Consider the following 20,732-nt stretch of genomic DNA (forward strand, 5'->3'; position numbering starts at 1 on the left):
CACACTGAAGGTGAAAAGGGGGTGTGTTCAGCAGAAGTTGTGGGGGGGTGGGGGGGTCTGCTCCATTCAAACCATCAACCCAGGGGGTGATTAGAAAAGGCCCAGTGTGTCACCTGAATTGACTGATTTTAAATGGAACTGTCCCCTGGTTTCCTGTCCAAGAGTTCAGGGTTTGTTGGGTCAAACAGGGATGTTGCTGGTAGCTGGGTGGTCCAGTCGGTTTGTGCTTTAGCCAACTCCTCTCAGTGTTCATTCATTGTCATGCCAAACATGTACAGTATGTGTTGACAATGCTACAGCGCAATAGAATGAATAATATGTGTACACAGTGCTTTACAGGTAAAGCTGTCTCAAAGGGCATGGATTCAAATGAATAGAAGAGACTAGGAGGCATACAGTGGGGAGAACAAGTATTTGATACACTGCCGATTTTGCAGGTTTTCCTACTTACAAAGCATGTAGAGGTCTGTCATTTTTATCATAGTTACACTTCAACTGTGAGAGACGGAATCTAAAACAAAAATCCAGAAAAACATATTGTATGATTTTTAAGTAATTAATTTGCATTTTATTGCATGACATAAGTATTTGAAACACCTACCAACCAGTAAGAATTCCGGCTCTCACAGACCTGTTAGTTTTTCTTTAAGAAGCCCTCCTGTTCTCCACTCATTATCTGTATTAACTGCACCTGTTTGAACTCGTTACCTGTATAAAAGACACCTGTCCACACACTCTATCAAACAGACTCCAACCTCTCCACAATGGCCAAGACCAGAGAGCTGTGTAAGGACATCAGGGATAAAATTGTAGACCTGCACAAGGCTGGGATGGGCTACAAGACAATAGGCAAGCAGCTTGGTGAGAAGGCAACAACTGTTGGCGCAATTATTAGAAAATGGAAGAAGTTCAAGATGACGGTCAATCACCCTCGGTCTGGGGCTCCATGCAAGATCTCACCTCGTGGGGCATCAATGATCATGAGGAAGGTGAGGGATCAGCCCAGAACTACACGGCAGGACCTGGTCAATAACCTGAAGAGAGATGGGACCACAGTCTCAAAGAAAACCATTTGTAACACACTACGCCGTCATGGATTAAAATACTGCAGCGCACGCAAGGTCCCCCTGCTCAAGCCAGCGCATGTCCAGGCCCGTCTGAAGTTAGCCAATGACCATCTGGATGATCCAGAGGAGGAATGGGAGAAGGTCATGTGGTCTGATGAGACAAAAATAGAGCTTTTTGGTCAAAAGTCCACTCGCAGTGTTTGGAGGAAGAAGAAGGATGAGTACAACACCAAGAACACCATCCCAACCGTGAAGCATGGAGGCGGAAACATCATTCTTTGGGGATGCTTTTCTGCAAAGGGGACAGGACGACTGCACCGTATTGAGGGGAGGATGGATGGGGCCATGTATCGCGAGATCTTGGCCAACAACCTCCTTCCCTCAGTAAGAGCATTGAAGATGGGTTGTGGCTGGGTCTTCCAGCATTACAACGACCCAAAACACACAGCCAGGGCAACTAAGTAGTGGCTCCGTAAGAAGCATCTCAAGGTCCTGGAGTGGCCTAGCCAGTCTCCAGACCTGAACCCAATAGAAAATCTTTGGAGGGAGCTAAAAGTCCGTATTGCCCAGCGACAGCCACGAAACCTGAAGGATCTGGAGAAGGTCTGTATGGAGGAGTGGGCCAAAATCCCTGCTGCAGTGTGTGCAAACCTGGTCAAGAACTACAGGAAACGTAAGATCTCTGTAATTGCAAACAAAGGTTTCTGTACCAAATATTAAGCTCTGCTTTTCTGATGTATCAAATACTTATGTCATGCAATAATATGCAAATTAATTACTTAAAAATCATACAATGTGATTTTCTGGATTTTTGTTTTAGATTCTGTCTCTCACAGTTGAAGTGTACCTATGATAAAAATTACAGACCTCTACATGCTTTGTAAGTAGGAAAATCGGCAAAATCGGCAGTGTATCAAATACTTGTTCTCCCCACTGTATATGAAAGATACTCTGTATATTTTACGTTGTATATGCTACTACAGCACACAGTATGGCTTGATTGCATGAAGTCATAGTCACTCAATTCATCATATACTGTATGTCAATGAAACTTTAACATTTTGCACTACGGTACCTCTTTGATGAGGCTGATGAAGCGCGCACCGAAGCGCCAGGGTTTGTGGCGGTTGCACTGCAGCGAGCTGACGGTGATCTGCTGCGACTGCTGCACCGCCACGGCCACAACGTGCACCGCGTCGAACATCAGCGCTGCCTCCGTCTGCACAGAGGTAGTTGTGATGTCAGAGCATTATTACATCAGGAGACAAAAGGTCTCTCTTGCAAAAGAGATTTGATTAAATCTCCATGAGACAACCTGTGTAGAAGGTTACATCAAAAATAAAGAGCATTGTTATGTCAGAGCATGATTACATCATATGAGGCATTATGACATCGGATCATTATTAAGAGCTGTGCAGACACAGAGCTATGGGCTGTGGATGTTCGCTGACTACCCACTTGTCCCTCTAGTCAAAGTGGCTAGTGCCTTCACACACAAGGGCGACAGTCGACGGTGACCATAGCAACTAAATAAACAAACATTATCGATGTGCGAAAAGTGAATCGCTATAACATCATAAGCATGCATAAAAAAGTATTTACATGCAACACAAATCATAAACCCCAAAATAGATTAGAAAACAATGATTTGCTAGAGTGGCAAGTTAGCTGGTCCTGCTCAACAAAGATGGCACCGCTTCAGAAAATAGAGCAGAATCCTATTTTCTCGCCTCGGCTGAGCAGCTTCCAAGGGCCCGAGCACCTCCAACCGCTCCTTCTGGATAGAATTTGCTTCATTGAAAATTAATGGGCCACCACGCCTGTCGCTTTAGTCTGCAAGTGCCTGTAGGCCTACTTCATCGAGGCCATTATGATGTCCGAATATTTATACTTCATAAAGCCAATAATTGATGGGTTCCCTTGGTATTATGATGTAGCTGGAACATTATGACATCTTGAAGCATCCCTCAAGAAACATAATGACATACTTATTCCATCAGCAAATGATTCCATTACATTCACTGAATCATACATCTATTTAAGCGAGAGGAACATGAGCAAATGACATCGTCAAATACACTGCATCAAAATGAATGTACTGTATTTGTGGGCAACCTGGATTATTCAAATAAATTGTAGGACTGCACGGGCTATGTACTGTATACAGTTAACTGCAATTCAGCTCTTAGCTGCAAATGTGTAACATGAGTAAACAAGAAGGAAAAAAGAGCGGCTGAATCATCCACTTCCCTCTGCATATCTTTTGGAGGACTATCTCTCAGTATAAGAGAGAGTAGAGACTAGAGAATTAAGAATATCCAGCCAACGACAGGCCCAGTCGGTGTCGCATCCAATGAGAGAGACTCTCTTTGGCCGGTCAGCCTGTAACCGTGGAGACTAATGGCTCCTGATAGCTGTGCCCACTCCCTGGAGAGCGAGGGCAGAGCAGGCGCTGCTGCAGATGGCACACGGGCTACAGTGTCAGTCAGCTCCACTCCAAAAAGACACACTAAGTAGATGCAATGTGGGCACGATATCATGTTCCCTCTCTGAGTAATACTTTGTCCATGTATCCTCCTAGATGGGGAGATACACGACAGAGGTAAATTATGTGTTATTGCAAATATGATCTTGTCTGATTGTGGGACCAAATCAGGATGATTGTGTCTGATTTCATCTTGATATTTAAAGTGACAACATGACACTCCAGAATGATAGTTTCTCAATCCAGCTGTACGGCTCAATCTAAACTGAATGGAAGAGAGAAGCACCATGTGATTTCCAGATTTGTGGTGCGTATCTTTTTAGGGCTGAAGTAGACGTTGTAACCAACAACCCACTGGGCAAAAACTGATTGAATTTCCATGTCATTTCAACAACAAAAATTATATGTAATGACGTTGAATCGATGTGGAAAACTGATTGGATTTTCAAAAAGTCATCAACGTAAGGGAATATCTTATTTCTTTTCACCCAACTTTTAACTTAAATCCAATGACATGGTTAAAATGTTTGTTGATTTTACGTTGAATTGACATTAGTTGACAACTCAACCAAAACTAAATCAAAACTAGATGTTGAAATGACGTCTGTGCCCAGTCGGAAGGTGTTATGGTTACTTGTTATGAGTATACGCTGTGAGTTCCAACCCAGGCACTCCATAGCCACACCCATATTCACTTCCTGGTTTGAGTGGAAGGAAGCCATCTTGTCTACAGGTTGTAGTCAGACAGTTTTGTAACTAGGAAACTGTTTATACAGTGTAAACGCCAATGTGCTGTCATTACTCAACACTTCTGAGGAAACCCATTGCACTTACTATTTCTGAGTACAGTTACTTCTTAAAGTGATTTTGTAGTCATTAATCAAACCAATAGAGTCACTGCGATCATGCAGGGCAAGTTTGTCAAACTCTTTCCATGGAGGGCCTAGTGTCTACAGGTTTTTGTTATTTCCTTTCAATTAAGACCTAGAAAACCCGGTGAGCGGAGTTCCTTACTAATTAGTGACCTTAATTCATCAATCCAGTATGGAGGGCGGAGCGAAAACCAACAGACACTCTGCCCTCTGTGAAATTAGTTTGACACCTGTGCTGTAGGGGGTCCAGATTTGAGTTGTGTCAGCATAAACATTTTGAGTCACCCCCCCCACTAAGCCACGCCTCCAATATAATTTCCAAGTGTGCCTTGCCTTTCTGAGTGACTTGTAGAGTTACCACCCATGACTGTATTTGTTTTCAGTCCTGTGGCCTTCACCAAGAGTTCCTAGGCGAATGTTATCATTATAGTTACACTCTTTATGACAATACATTAAAGATCTCATAAGGCCTTATTTTGAGGCCTAGCTTTAACCCAATACAGTGGCCATGAAACTCATGGTTTACAGGCCACATCAGGCTTGCAAGTTGGGTTGCAAACTTCTTTCCAATAGGGATTTCTAGAAAATCAGGGAAATTTACCAGAATTTTGCAACCCTACCTGCAAGTTACATCATACTGGCTTCCAAAATGATGTGTAATTCCTATTGGAATCCAGCCAGAGTTAAGATATTCAACAGTTTCTATTCACCCGCAACCTGCTTTCATAATGACTACCAGGGTTACAAACAGTGTGAGGAGACTACCTACGCCATTTAAACTGGAACAACCATTTCAGTAACGGGTGCATAAAATCTAATTAAATTACTGGATTAGTTATGTTTAAAATTGATTTTATTTTATCTTTGTGTAGCATAAGATAAATCAATCAATCACTCAATGTACATGCAAAAACACAGATATTCAAAGCAATTCCAAAAATCTACCAGCGGTAGAGCACACTGCATTTGAGTTAAAATTGACTTGGGGTTCACAGTGTAGTTTAAAAAGCCTTGGGGTTTACTTTATAGTTTAAAAAAGCATTGGGGTTTACTGTATAGTTTTAAAAAGCATTGGGGTTTACAGCATAGTTAAAAAAGACTTGGGGTTTACTGTATAGTTTTAAAAAGCTTGGAGTTTACAGTGAAGTAAAAAAAAAAGACTTGGGGTTTACAGCATAGTTAAAAAAGACTTGGGGTTTACTGTATAGTTTAAAAAAGCTTGGAGTGTACAGTGTAGTTAAAAAAAGACTTGGGGTTTACAGTATAGTTTAAAAAGACTTGGGGTTTACAGTATAGTTTAAAAAGCCTTGTGGTTTACAGTATAGTTTAAAAAGCCTTGGGGTTTACAGTGTTTTTTTTTTAAAGCCTTGGGATCAACTTTGTAGTTTTAAAAGCCTTGGGATTTACAGTGTAGTTTAAAAAAGCGTTTACAGTATAGTTTAAAAAAGCGTTTACAGTATAGTTTAAAAAAGGCCTACTTATATGTTTGGGGTGTTTTCTTGTGGACTTTTCATTCCTTTGGATTATTATGAAGACTATCAAGTGAAGAGGTCAAATCAATACTTGTTTCATTTCTCACAGCTGGATTATTTGGATGTTTGCTTATTTGTGATTTCTTGCTGGTTTTGGAATTATCTGAATTGAACTGTTACTTTCAATTGGAAGACAGACATTGTTTCTGAACTAAAACAAATATGTGATTTATCGTTTTCATTTGTGATTCAGAGACTGAGCGTATTGCTTTCAGGGAATTCTGGTTTGATTCTGAATGCTAGCTGAATAATTTCTGAATACAGATCATTCTTTACATGGGTAAGGGTAGGGTTATGGTTAATCATGTATAAAATGAAATTAGACACGATAAAGGTTAGTTAGCAGTAAACCCAACAGCACTTTTCAAAAAACAAAAAACAAACCCTACCCTTACCCTAACCCTAACCTTAACTATATCCCTTACCAAACCCTTACCTTAACCCTTACCTTAACTATTTTACATTTTAACTTCAATGGGGTGGCGTCAGAGTTGGGACGTCCCAAGGATCCCGTTTAGATATTTCCCTCCTGCCTCTGCCATATCATATGAACTATTGAAATCATCCACTTCCAAACTCCAATTTAACTGAAGCTATTGAGGGCATAGCTCCTTGGAGCTGTCAGTGTAAATGGATCTGTCAAAGGAGGGTCAGGCAGAAGGCCGGGGTGAACAGCAGGGAGTCGTCTCAGCCTCGGCACAACTCTGCTACTCTCCTTTTCTAGTTTATCTCTATGGGCACAAAGAATCCCATGTGTTATCTGACAGACAGCTCGAGAAGAGAGGAGAGAGGGGGAGGGAGAGAGATAAGGGGAAGGAGGGAGCAATAGCAATAGAGGGGGATGGAAGGAGTGAGAGACAGAGAGCGAGAAGGACAGAAGGGAGGGAAGGGAGGAAAAGAGACGGAAAGGATGGGGTAAAAAGAGCGAGAGAGTCAGCATTCAGCCCCCTGCCAGTCTTCCACTGTCGGCGTTGCTTTGGAGTTTGAGCCCTCTGGTGTCAAAGCCCAGATCAGATGATCTGATATTCATCCATCCCTGTTGATTCTTTTATCCACAGAGCTTTGAGAGAGGTCAGTGTTATCTACACAGCCTGTCAATATGTATGTCCCTTTGTTGCCCCTGTGTGTTTGTTTGCTGGTGTTTGTGGGGAGAGGGGGGGACTGTGTGTGTGTATGAGTGGTCACAATCACATAGCTGGAAAACTCTACGGCAGTGGCTATGTATTTTTTTTTTTAAATTGGCAGAGATTTTGCAGCATGCCAATTTCTTTATTTGACCTTTATTTAACTAGGCAAGTAAGTTTTAAAAACAAATTCTTATTTACAATGACGGCCTAGGAACAGTGAGTTAACTGCCTTGTTCAGGGGCAGAACAGCAGATTTTTACCTTGTCAGTTCTGGGATTTGATCTTGCAAACTTTTGGTAACAAGTCCAACGCTCTAACCACTAGGCTACCTGTCACCCCGCCCCGTACAGTATGTAAACGTGCATTTTTATGGGCTAGTGCTGTTGCAACTGCAACAATGTTTTTTTGTATACCATGTCAAAGGCTTTACCATGTCAAAGGCTTTTTAACTCCATCCATATGACTCAGCTCACTGATAACAGACAGTGTATTCTAGAAATGACCGTAATGCTTTTGAATCAGCAATTTTATTAGAGAGCAATGAACTAAAGTGATACCAGCTGATAGACTAACCTGAACGTGACAATCTGAGCACCCACTGCCTTTTAAATGACCTTTTGTGACAGAGTCCTCTGTACGCATCGTTTCATCCATATCAAAGCTCTTTTGTAAATTGTAGATGTGGAGTGGCGTCTCTCGCTATTGAAACTGGTCGATACACAAACACTCCCCTAGATAAACGTGTCTGTACATTTTGTAACAATGGTTCCATTGAAACTGAAAGTCATGCCTTTCTGTAGTGTGGGTTAAACAACAAAATTAAAGGATGATATTTTTTTGTCAGCTGTCCAGACAAAATACACATTTTTACAGTCTTGAAAATGAAAATAATAAATTATGTGTAATTAGTTTAGGTAACAATAATGTAAATGCCTGCGCCAAAGCCTGTTTTTAGTGTCTCAAAATTCCATTTGAATAGTCCACAATATGATTTAAATAAAAATGTGTATTTTGTATTATTGTATCATTGTGGAGTGTCACTTAAATACATTTTCCTAACTCTAACTCTAGCTGTCCTCAAGCTCCCATCACTCGCTTTGTCACAGTCTTTTCCCTATGATCAGAACCAACATACATATAAACTGAGTGTACAAGACATTAAGAATACCTTCCTAATATTGAGCTGCAGGATGACATGGAGTCCCAGAATGAAACGGGAGCAGCTGGGAGCTAAAGATACAGCTAAGCGGCTAGCTAACGTTTAGTTGACTACTCAACTCTTATCTATCTTTGGTTTTGGACAGGAACTTATCCTAGTACCGGGTCCGAAAATGAAGGATGATTTCCCTCATTGTTGGAACTAAGGAATAACATTAGCTGGCTAGCTGGAGCTGGGGGCTAGTTCAACCTGTTGACTTTATTTTGGATGCTTTATTTGATTTTATTATTATTATTAAGTACCAGATTTAATAAAATATGGTAATGTCTTCACTCTTTGAACCCCTGGATTTGCCCTTGACCTGTCACGCCGTAGAGATCCTTTTTATGTCTCTATTTTGGTTGGTCAGGGCGTGAGTTTGGGTGGGCATTCTATGTCTGGTGTTCTATGTTGTCCTTGTTTTGTATTTCTGTGTGTTTGGCCTGATATGGTTCTCAATCAGAGGCAGCTGTCTATCATTGTCTCTGATTGAGAATCATATTTAGGTAGCCTGTTCCCACATGTGTTTGTGGGTGGTTGTTTCCTGTTTAGTGTTTGTTTCACCTTTCAGGACTGTTCGTTTGTCGTGTTTGTTGTTTTGTCAAGTGTTGCGTATTTTATAAAATAATATGAACACTTACCACGCTGCACCTTGGTCCTCTTCTCCTTCTCCTCTATATGACGATCGTGACACTACCTAACGTTTTATTGATATTTAAATGGAGGTATGTTAAAGTTGGAACGTGATTAGTAGGGCTTGGTGTTGATCGCTTTTTGGGTGATTAACATTAACCACTTCTTTGTGTCCCTATTTCCCTAAACCACTGTAGCCAGGTTTTATTTTCAAGTTTGGCTGCACAGCTTCACAAGTGTCATTACTCTTGGTTATATCGCCTTTATTTTTTTTCTGCTTTCTAGTAATTTTGTTTGGATAACCTGATTGGAATAGATTTTATTTAGGAGGGATAGGCCCAAGTTCTGGAGACCTACATAGTTAAGTTGTGTGGATATCACGCTTCTCAGAAACAGAGAGGGGGGGGTCTGTCCCCCCCACATTGGAGTTTTCCAAGATGGCGTAGCTGTCAGACGTCTTTGTCCTCGTCATGTTCCATGTATACATATTTTTCTGTCTTTTTCTTCGCATATCCTTTTAAAAAATGTTCTAAACCTCAACTTCAAAATAATCTCCTGCAACCCGCCTCACCCAATGTGGTGCGGATCTGCTTTTTTCTAAAGTATTTTTCTTTACTTCGGAACCGGAATCCCCCAACAGAAGCCAGCCAGCTAACTTGCTACTAGCTACTAGTCAGCTAACCACAGCTAGCGGTCATCAGCTAACCTTTAGCTCAGAAAACTCTCGCCAATTTGCACAACGCGATTCAAACCAGAGCATACCGGACCTATTTTCTCTCCATATCCCCAGATTCCTATTGCAAGCTCTGAACCTTTTCACCTGGATCATCGCAGCTAGCTAGCTGCAATCCGAATGGCTACTCCCGGTTAATGTCTCTGTCCCGAAGCAAGCACCAATTAGCCTGGAGCTAGCCCGTGCTAGGCCCATCTCCCGGCTAGCTGAAGAGGTCCATCAGCCACTCTGCAATACCTATTTTGCCAATTGGCCTGCCCCGGACCCCTTTTCCTGCCGGTACGGAGCATCTTCATGACTGGACTACCGACGTAATCTGCCCGAGGGGCTTATTCAACTGGCTCCTACATCGCAACGTCCCCTGAATGCCCATCTGCTAGCCTGCTAGCCGCGGCCCGCTAGCTGTCTAGAGCATATCGGACTGTTAGCTGAATAGGTCCATCGGCCAATTTTTTGGGCCACTATACCTATTTTGCCAATTGGCTTGGACCCCTTTTACTACACGAAGCCCTGCTTATCCATCACGACTGGACTACCGACGTAATCTGCCCAAGGGTTTTTTCCTCTTCAACAAGCCCCTCCGTCGCGACATCCCCTGAATGCCCATCTGCTAGCCTGCTAGCCACGGCCCGCTAGCTGTCTAGAGCATATTGGACTGTTAGCTCGAGAGATCAATCGGCCAATTTCTTGGGCCACTATACCTATTTTGCCAATTGGACTGAACCCCTTTGCTACACGGAACCCTACTACTCCATCATGACTGGTCTATTCGACGTAACCGCATGAGGAGGCTATAACAGACTTCCTCTGTCGCGACGTCCCTCTAAGGCCCTTCTGCTAGCTTTCTAGCCCCGGCCTGCTAGCTGTCTGAATCGCCGTGTCTCCAGCCAGCCTAACTACTCACTGGACTCCTATGATCACTCGGCTACGCATACCTCTCCCTAATGTCAATATGCCTTGTTCATTGCTGTTCTGGTTAGTGATTATTGTCTTATTTCACTGTAGAGCCTCTAGCCCTGCTCAATATGGCTCAGCCAACCCGTTAGTTCCACCTACCACACGTGGTGAGAACAGCTGGTTTAAATGTTTCTAGAGACAATATCTCTCTCATCGTAACACAATGCCTAGGCTTACCTCCAATGTACTCACATCCTACCATACCTTTGTCTGTACATTATGCCTTGAATCTATTCTATCGCGCACAGAAACCTGCTCCCTTTACTCTCTGTTCCGAACGTACTAGACGACCAGTGCCTCGTTCCACTCCTAATCCCCAGGTGCTCTCATTTGTTGACTTCTGTAACCGTAATAGCCTTGGTTTCATGCATGTTAACATTAGAAGCCTCCTCTCTAGGTTTGTTTTATTGACTGTTTTAGCACACTCGGCCAACATGGATGTCCTAGACGTGTCTGAATCCTGGCTCTGGAAGACCACCAAAAACCCTGAAATTTCCATCCCTAACTATAACATTTTCCGACAAGATAGAACTGCCAAAGGGGCGGAGTTGCAATCTACTGCAGAAATAGCCTGCAGAGTTCTGTCCTACTATCCAGGTCTGTGCCCAAACAATTCAAGCTTCTACTTTTAAAAATCCACCTTTCCAGGAACAAGTCTCTCACCATTGCTGCTTGCTACAGATCACCCTCTGCCCCCAGCTGTGCCCTGGACACCATATGTGAATTGATTGCTTCAGAGCTCGTGCTGCTAGGTGACCTAAACTGGGACATGCTTAACACCCCAGCCATCCTACAATCTAAGCTTGATGCCCTCAATCTCACACAAATTATAAATTAACCTACCGGGTACAACCCCAAATCCGTAAACACGGGTACCCTCATAGATATCATTCTAACCAACTTGCCCTCCAAATAAACCTTTGCTCTTTTCAACCAAGATCTCAGGCCTCATTGCCTGCATCCATAATGGGTCTGCGGTCAAACGAGCACACCTCATCACTGTCAAACACTCCCTAAAACACTTCAGTGAGCAGGCCTTTCTAATCGACCTGGACCGGGTATCCTGGAAGGATATTGACCTCATCCCGTCAGTAGAGGATGCCTGGTTATTCTTTAAAAGTGACTTCCTCACCATTTTAAATAAGCATGCCCCATAAAAAAAGAATTGTAACCAGGAACAGATATAACCCTTGGTTCTCTCCAGACCTGACTGCCCTTGACCAGCACGAAAACATCCTGTGGCGTTCTGTATTAGAATTGAATAGCCCCTGTGATATGCAACTGTTCAGGGAAGTTAGGAACCAATATACAGAGTCAGTTAGGAAAGGTAAGGCTAGCTTTTTCAAACAGAAAATTGCATCCTGTAGCACAAACTCAAAAACGTTCTGGGACACTGTAAAGTCCATGGAGAATTTGAATACCTCCTCCCAGCTGCCCACTGCACTGAGGCTAGGAAACATTGTCACCACCTATAAATCCACTATAATTGAGAATTTCAATAAGCATTTTTCTACGGCTGGCCATGCTTTCGCCCTGGCTACGCCTACCCCGGTCAACTGCCCTGCACCCCCCCACTGCAACTAGCCCAAGCCTCCCCCATTTCTCCTTCACCCAAATCCAGATAGCTGATGTTCTGAAAGAGCTGCAATACTGGACGCCTACAAATCAGCCGGGCTAGACAATCTGGACCCTCTCATTCTAAAATGATCTGCCGAAATTGTTGCAACCCCTATTACTAGCCTGTTCAACCTCTCTTTCGTATTGTCTGAGATTCCCAAAGACTGGAAAGCTGCAGAGATCATCCCCCTCTTCAAAGGGGGAGACACTCTAGACCCAAACTGCTACAGATGTATATCTATCCTACCCTGCCTTTCTAAGGTCTTCGAAAGCCTAGTTAACAAACAGATTACCGACCATTTCGAATCCCACCGTACCTTCTCCACTATGCAATCTGGTTTCAGAGCTAGTCATGGGTGCACCTCAGCCACACTCAAGGTCCTAAACGATATCATAACCGCCATCGATAAGAGACATTACCGTGCAACCATATTCATCGACCTGGCCAAGGCTTTCGACTCTGTCAATCACCACATTCTTATCGGCAGACTCAACAGCCTTGGTTTCTCAAATGACTGCCTCGCCTGGTTCACCAACTACTTCTCTGATAGAGTTCACTGTGTCAAATCGGAGGGCCTGTTGTCCAGACCTCTGGCAGTCTCTATGGGGGTGCCACAGGGTTCAATTCTCGGGCCGACTCTCTTCTCTGTATACATCAATGATGTCGCTCTTGCTGTTGGTGACTCTCCGATCCACCTCTATGTAGACGACACCATTCTGTGTGCTTCTGGCCCTTCTTTGGACACTGTGTTAACTAACCTTCAGACGAGCTTCAATGCCATACAACTCTCCTTCTGTGGCCTCCAACTGCTCTTAAATGCAAGTAAAACTAAATGCATGATCTTCAACCGGTCGCTGCCCGCAACTGCCCGACTGTCCAGCATCACTACTCTGGCCGGTTCTGACTTAGAATATGTGGACCACTACAAATACCTAGGTGTCTGGTTAGACTGTAAACTCTCCTTCCAGACTCAAATTAACATCTCCAATCCAAAATTAAATCTAGAAACGGCTTCCTATTTCGCAACAAAGCCTCCTTCACTCATGCTGCCAAACATACCCTCGTAAAACTGACCATCCTACCGATGCTCGACTTCGGCGATGTCATCTACAAAATAGCCTCCAACTCTCTACTTAACAAATTGGATGCAGTCTATCACAGTGCCATCCGTTTTGTCACCAAAGCCCCATATACTACCCACCACTGTGACCTGTATGCTCTCGTTAGCTGGCCCTTGCTTCATACTCGTCGCAAAACCCACTGGCTCCAGGTCATCTACAAGTCTTTGCTAAGTAAAGCCCCGCCTTCTCAGCTCACTGGTCACCATAACAGCACCCACCCATAGCACGCGCTCCTGCAGGTATATCTCACTGGTCACCCCCAAAGCCAATTCCACCTTTGGCCGACTTTCCTTCCAGTTCTCTCCTGCCAATGATGGGAACAAACTGCAAAAATCACTGAAGCTGGAGACTCATATCTCTTTCACTAGCTTTAAGCACCAGCTGTCAGACGAGCTCACAGATCACTGCACCTGTACATAGCCCATCCAACTACCTCATCCCCATACTGTATTTATTAATTTATCTTGCTCCTTTGCACCCCAGTATCTCTACTTGCACATTCATCTTCTGCACATCTATCACTCCAGTGTTTAATTGGTATATTGTAATTACTTTGCCGCCATGGCCTATTTATTGCCTTACCTCCCTTATCTTACCTCACTTGCACACACTGTATATATACTTTTTTTCTACTGTATTATTGACTGTATGTTGGTTTATTCCATGTGTAACTGTGTGTTGTTGTATGTTTCGAACTGCTTTGCTTTATCTTGGCCAGGTCGCAGTTGTAAATGAGAACTTGTTCTCAACTAGCCTACCTGGTTAAATAAAGGTGAATAAAGGTAAAATAAAGGTAAAATAAATGCTTGCATTTATGTCCAGCCCAGTTTTATCATTGAATGTGATATAAAACGAGGCAACTGTGTGCATTAGCACCATGCGGACGCCTCCAAGCGGTCGTGTTTGGACTGTTTATCCGACTGAAGAAAATAAGACAAATTTTAAAAAATGATGTCCCCCTCACTTCTAAAACCAAAGTTGCGCCCTGACTCTAAGTATGTGCATCGCGCCAATACAAATATTGCCTGTGACTCTTTCAGAGCATAATCCCCTGGTTACCCAAGTGGATGTGAGCTTTAAGGTGAATAAAACAAAACTTTGGCGTTTTAATATGACCCTTCTTCAAAACAAATTGTTTGTGGTTGAATTTCAAGCTAAAGTAGTGGAATTCTTAGCAGAAAACAAGGACTCTGTAGAGGACCCAACGTTTACATGGATGGCAACTAAAGGGTTTATCAGAGACTTCACATCATATATTTTGCATCTCGGCTCAATAAAGCCAGGAATCACAGAATCAAGTTATCGGAGAAACATTTTTAATGACTTGAACAGAATCTGAAAAGGAATTACTCTAATAATGTCAGCAATATATTGAGGGTGGTTAAACTGGAACTGAATAATTTATTAAGGAGGAGAGCTGAGTTCATCATGAATAGAGTGAGGCAGAACTATTATTTTAATGGGAGCAAACCATGCAGGCTTCTAGTCTTAAAATTTAAAAAGTGAATCTTGTACTTCTATAGAATCTATTCAATCCCCATCTAAAGGCTTACTTTCTGATCCACAGGAAATGAATGCAACATTTCACTCTTTTTACCAGGAGTTATATAAATCTTCTATCCAGTTTGAACCAGACAAACGCAAGCAGTTTTTCGATCAACTAGATTTGCCCGTACTGGATGAGAAGCAATCTGCGGGTCTGGGCCGACCCATCTCATTAGAGGAACTGGAGTCAACACTGAAAGGTGCTAAAAAAGGTTCCACCTCAACTGTTACTACATTTTTTGGCCATTTTAGGACCAGTATTATTGGAGTAAATTCATCCAGCCATCGACAAGGTATTTTTGTCATAAGCATACTAACTCTGCATTAATCTCTCTACTGCCAAAGAAAGGTAAAGATCACACAGATTGTGCAAATTAATATATCTTTAATTCATTCTGAACAAAAATTGTCAAAAAAAATGTTGGCGTTACAGATGGAAAAGTAGTTGCATAAGTTGAATCAGATGTACCAGTCAGGTTTTATAAGAGGTCGCCTTGCAGCTGACAATGTCAGATGATTAATGCAGGTAGTACATGAAACACAACAATTGGACACACTGTGTGCTGTGCTGTCTCTACAATAGATGCAGAGAAATACTTTTTAACAGGCTTGAATGGCAGTACTTGTGGGCTGCCATTTTGGGAAAATAATTTTACCGATATGGTTAGTGTGTTATATGCTAACCCTGTTGCTATGGTGTCTAGTGTTGTCATACCCTCAGGTCCATTCCCAATTTTTCGGTGATGTCGACAAGGGGACGGCCTCTCCTCAACGTTATACATTCTGTCACTAGAGCCTTTAGCACTACCTCCAAGGCAGAATGTAATTGCTTCTCCTATACTGATTAAATCTTCCTCTCATACCATATCACTACATGTGGATGATATTCTCCCATATTCAGAATTCAATCTCATCTTTATCATCCACATTTGAAGAATTCAAGTTTCTGTCCGGGTATAAGATAAATTGGACAAAATCAGCATTAATGTTGCTTAATGAAGTGGCCAAGAAAGTTTCACTTTCCTCAACAATTCCTATGAAAACACAGTTCACTTATTTGGGTATTAGTATACAAACATCCCTGCATGGTCTGGTGAAGTTTAATTATCAGAAAATGTACAAGGAGGTTGAATGAGATTGAACCATTTGGGAGAAGTTACCTGCTTCTTTACAAACTAGGGTCGTTTCCATAAAGGTGAATGTGTTGCCACGTATTAGTTTCCTGAGCATGATGATCCCCCTCCCTCCACCAGTAGGCTATTGGGGAATAATTGATAAACATATAGGTAAATACCTTTGGAATGGCAAATATCCAAAGATTAGGTTTGATGTGTTACAATGACAGAAGTGTAATGGTGGACTTGCATTACCACATTTGTGTATTTACCACCAGTCTTTCCAGTTATGTGTCTGTTTTGTGTCTGCTACTGTATTTATTCTCATCTTCAACTATTAAAGCAGAAAGATCTTTCAATGGTTAAAGCATGGGTAGATCATTTGGCTCTCGATGATGATGCTATTGACTGGGAGAATGTCTGGGAGAATATATTTCACTCGTCAAAGAACCCAAACCATCAATTCATTCATTTTAAACATTGTCATAGATTGTAGTGGACACCACTTGTAAGATTTCATGCAACCTATGTAACCTCAATACACTTGGCACATACGAACATAGGATATGGGATTGTCCTGAGGTTTATGAGTTTTGGAGGAAAGTGTCGTACAGTATTTCCTCTCTGACATGATTGATGAAACTGTACCCCAGAACCAATTCCGCTTGAGTATGCAGCTGAAAGAGAAACAGTGAAAAGTTTGGCTAGCTGGGTTGACTGCTGCCCAAAAACTCGTTGTTCAACGCTGGTTGCCACCACCTTCATATAAGGATATGGCTTGCATACTTTCAGGACATAATTATGTTGGAGTAATCCACTGCCCGTATGAATAAAGCCAGTACTAGCACTTTGAAAACATGGAAAGTAGCTGCCTCAGAAATCTCTAAACTGTTGAATATGATGTACAGTTGAAGTCGGAAGATTACATACACCTTAGTCAAATATATTTAAAATTCAGTTTTTCACAATTCCTGACATTTAATCCTAGTAAAAATTCCCTGTCTTAGGTCAGTTAGGATCACCACTTTATTTTAAGAATGTGAAATGTCAGAATAATAGTAGAGAGAATCATTTATTTCAGCTTTTACTTCTTTCATCACATTCCCAGTGGGTCAGAAGTTTACATACACTCAATTAGTATTTGGTAGCGTTGCCTTTAAATTGTTTGACTTGGGTCAAATGTTTCGGGTAGCCTTCCACAAGCTTCCCACAATAAGTTGGGTGAATTTTGGCCCATTCCTCCTGACAGAGCTGGTGTAACTGAGTCAGGTTTGTAGGCCTCCTTGTTCGCACACGCTTTTTCAGTTCTGCCCATTCATTTTCTATAGGATTGAGGTCAGGGCTTTGTGATGGCCACTCCAATACCTTGACTTTGTTGTCCTTAAGCGATTTTGCCACAGCTTTAGAAGTATGCTTGGGGTCATTGTTCATTTGGAAGACCCATTTGCAACCAAGCTTTAACTTCCTGACTGATGTCTTGAGATGTTGCTTCAATATATCAACATCATTTTCTTTCCTCGTGATGCCATCTATTTTGTAAAGTGCACCAGTCCCTCCTGCAGCAAAGCACCCCCACAACATGATGCTGCCACCCTCATGCTTCACGGTTGGGATGGTGTTCTTCGGCTTGCAAGCCTCCCCCTTTTCCTCCAAACATAACGATGGTCATTATGGTCAAACAGTTCTATTTTTGTTTCATCAGACCAGAGGACATTTCTCCAAAAAGTACGAACTTTGTCCCCATGTGCAGTTGCAAACCGTAGTCTGGCTTTTCTATGGCAGTTTTGGAGCAGTGGCTTCTTGCTTACTGAGCGGCCTTTCAGGTTATGTCGATATAGGACTCGTTTTACTGTGGATACAGATACTTTTGTACCTGTTTCCTCCAGCATCTTCACAAGGTCCTTTGCTGTTGTTCTGGGATTGATCTGCACTTTTCGCACCAAAGTACGTTCATCTCTAGGAGACATAACACGTCTACTTCCTGAGTGTTATGACAGCTGCGTGGTCCCATGGTGTTTATACTTGCGTACTATTGTTTGCACAGATGAACATGGTACCTTCAGGCGTTTGGAAATTGCTCCCAAAGAGGAACCAGACCTGTGGAAGTCTACAAGTTTTTGTTTCTGAGGTCTTGTCTGATTTCTTTTGCTTTTCCCATGATGTCAAGCAAAGAGGCACTGAGTTTGAAGGTAGGCCTTGAAATACATCCACAGGTACACCTCCAATTGACTCAAATTATGTCAATTAGCCTATCAGAAGCTTCTAAAGCCATGACATCATTTTCTGGAATTTTCCAAGCTGTTTAAAGGCACAGTCAACTTAGTGTATGTAAACTTCTGACCCACTTGAATTGTGATACAGTGAATTATAAGTGAAATAATCTGTCTGTAAACAATTGTAGGAAAAATGACTTGTGTCATGCACAAAGTAGATGTCCTAACCGACTTGCCAAAACTATAGTTTGTTAACAAGAAATTTGTGGAGTGGTTGAAAAACAAGTTTTAATGACTCCAACCTAAGTGTATGTTAACTTCCGACTTCAACTGTAGGTGTATGATGTCAAATGCTTACTTGATGGTGTTGTATTAGCAAATTGCTCTGTATATTCTAGTGTAATGCATGTTGTTTATTTTAATTTGATAAAACCTTTTTCCTAACGTTTTGTACACTCAGTGTATAATCTATAGATATGTGGTTATTGATAGATGTATAACTACAGTAGATGTAAACTGTCCTCCATGACGTCTTGTATTTTACAGATTCCTGTGATCATTTAGACATAACCAGGCTACAACCATTCACATGATGCTGTCGTATATTTTTTTTTTACCCCTTTTTCTCCCCAATTTCATGGTATCCAATTAGTAGTTACAGTCTTGTCTCATTGCTGCAACTCCCTTACGGACTCAGGAGAGGCGAAGGTCGAGAGCCGTGTGTCTTCTGAAACACAACCCAACCAAGCCGCACTGCTTCTTGACATAACGCCCGCTTAACCTGGAAGTCAGCCGCACCAATGTGTCAGAGGAAACACTGTACACCTGGTGACCGTGTCATCGTGCACTGCGCCCGGCCCGCCACAGGAGTCGCTAGGAGCCCTCCCTTAACCCGGACGACGCTGGGCCAATTGTGCGCCACCCCATGGGTATCCCGGTCGCGGCCAGCTGCGACAGAGCCTGGACTCGAACCCAGAATCTCTAGTAGCACAGATAGCCTTAGACCACTGCGCCACTCGGGAGGACAAGATGCTGTCATATCTTTATATCCATCTCTGTGGTGGAAACAAACAAAACAAACACGACATCAAGCGAGATGAGAAAGACATCTTTTGCATTACAAATGACACCTTATTCCCTACATTGTCCACTGAGCCATATGGGCCTTGGCCAAAAGTAGTGCACTATGTAGGGAATAGGGTGCCATTTGTCACGCCACCAGCATGCTCAGTTCAGTTTCTGACAGGGACAGTGGGTCTTGGAAAAACGTAGGACAAGGGATGGAGACAGAGAGAGAGAGAGAGAGAGAGGGATGGAAAGAGAGAGCGAGAGAGAAGGAAAGAGAGAGAGAGAGAAGGAAAGAGAGAGAGAGACAGAGAGACAGAGAGAAGGACAGAGAGAGAAGATAGGCCTATTGTTCTTAATTCATGGCATGGTTTCCTTTTATCCAAATGTTGATAGACATGCAGACAAATGTATTAATGCAGGGAAGGGAAATAGCCTTCTACTTTGGAGTCATAAAAACAATTGTTGAATAAATGGTTATTTGGCAGGTCACGGATCGGCTCTCGTAACACTTCAGGGGTGCAGAATAAAATCTGTCCTGATGTCATATATCGGGTAGGGCTCAGGATTTATGTGGTCGGCGCGGGTGGGTGTGGCTCAATAAAACTGACCCGTGCTGTGCAGGACTCTAGATCAGAGTAGATGTTCACACTCATCCCGTCCTCATCCCTTCCCCTTCCCTTCCTCATCCCTTCTTCATCACTTCCTCTTCCCTTCCTCATCCATTCCTCATCCCTTCCCCTTCCCTAAACTCATCCCTTCCCCTTCCCTAAACTCATCCCTTCTTCATCACTTCCTCTTACCTTCCTCTTCCCTTCCTCATCCCTCTTCATCACTTCCTCTTCCCTTCCTCATCCATTCCTCATCCCTTCCCCTTCCCTAAACTCATCCCTTCCCCTTCCCTAAACTCATCCCTTCTTCATCACTTCCTCTTACCTTCCTCTTCCCTTACTCATCCCTTCCTCTTACCTTCCTCGTACCTTCCTCGTACCTTCCTCTTCCCTTCCTCTTCCCTTCCTCATCCCTTCCTCATCCCTTCTTCATCACTTCCTCTTCCCTTCCTCATCTGTTCCTCTTCCCTTACTCATCCCTTCCTCTACCATTCCTCATCCCTTACTCTTTCCTTACTCTTCCCTTCCCCTTCCCTTCCTCATCCCTTCTTCATCCCTTCCCCTTCCCTTCCTCTTCCCTTCCTCATCCCTTCCTCTTCCCTCTTCCCTTCCTCTTTTCCCTTCCTCTTCCCTTCCTCATCCCTTCCGCATCCCTTCCTTATCCCTTCCTCATCTCTTCCTCTTCCCTTCCTCATGCCTTCCTCTTGGAAGAGCTGAATAAGGTGTAATGAGCTGAATCCTATAAGAGAGAGTGAAAGAGGAAGAGAGAGAGAAAAGGAAATAGAGAGAAAGAGAGGAAAGGAGAGAGAGAGAGAGAGAGAGAGAGAGCGAGCGAGCGAG

General features: G+C 42.8%; 1 protein-coding gene across 1 annotated transcript in view; it reads right to left on the minus strand.

Annotated features, from left to right (window-relative positions):
• LOC139556057 (glutamate receptor ionotropic, kainate 2-like) overlaps nt 1–20,732 on the minus strand; it is a 174,588-nt gene that overhangs the window by 59,533 nt on the left and 94,323 nt on the right. Inside the window, exon 8 of the mRNA XM_071369545.1 lies at nt 2,143–2,286. Coding sequence (XP_071225646.1) covers nt 2,143–2,286 — 144 coding nt within the window. The remainder of the gene's footprint in view (nt 1–2,142; nt 2,287–20,732) is intronic.

The sequence above is a fragment of the Salvelinus alpinus genome, chromosome 27 (genome assembly GCF_045679555.1).
Source record: "Salvelinus alpinus chromosome 27, SLU_Salpinus.1, whole genome shotgun sequence".
In the NCBI taxonomy this organism is placed as follows: Eukaryota; Metazoa; Chordata; class Actinopteri; order Salmoniformes; family Salmonidae; genus Salvelinus; species Salvelinus alpinus.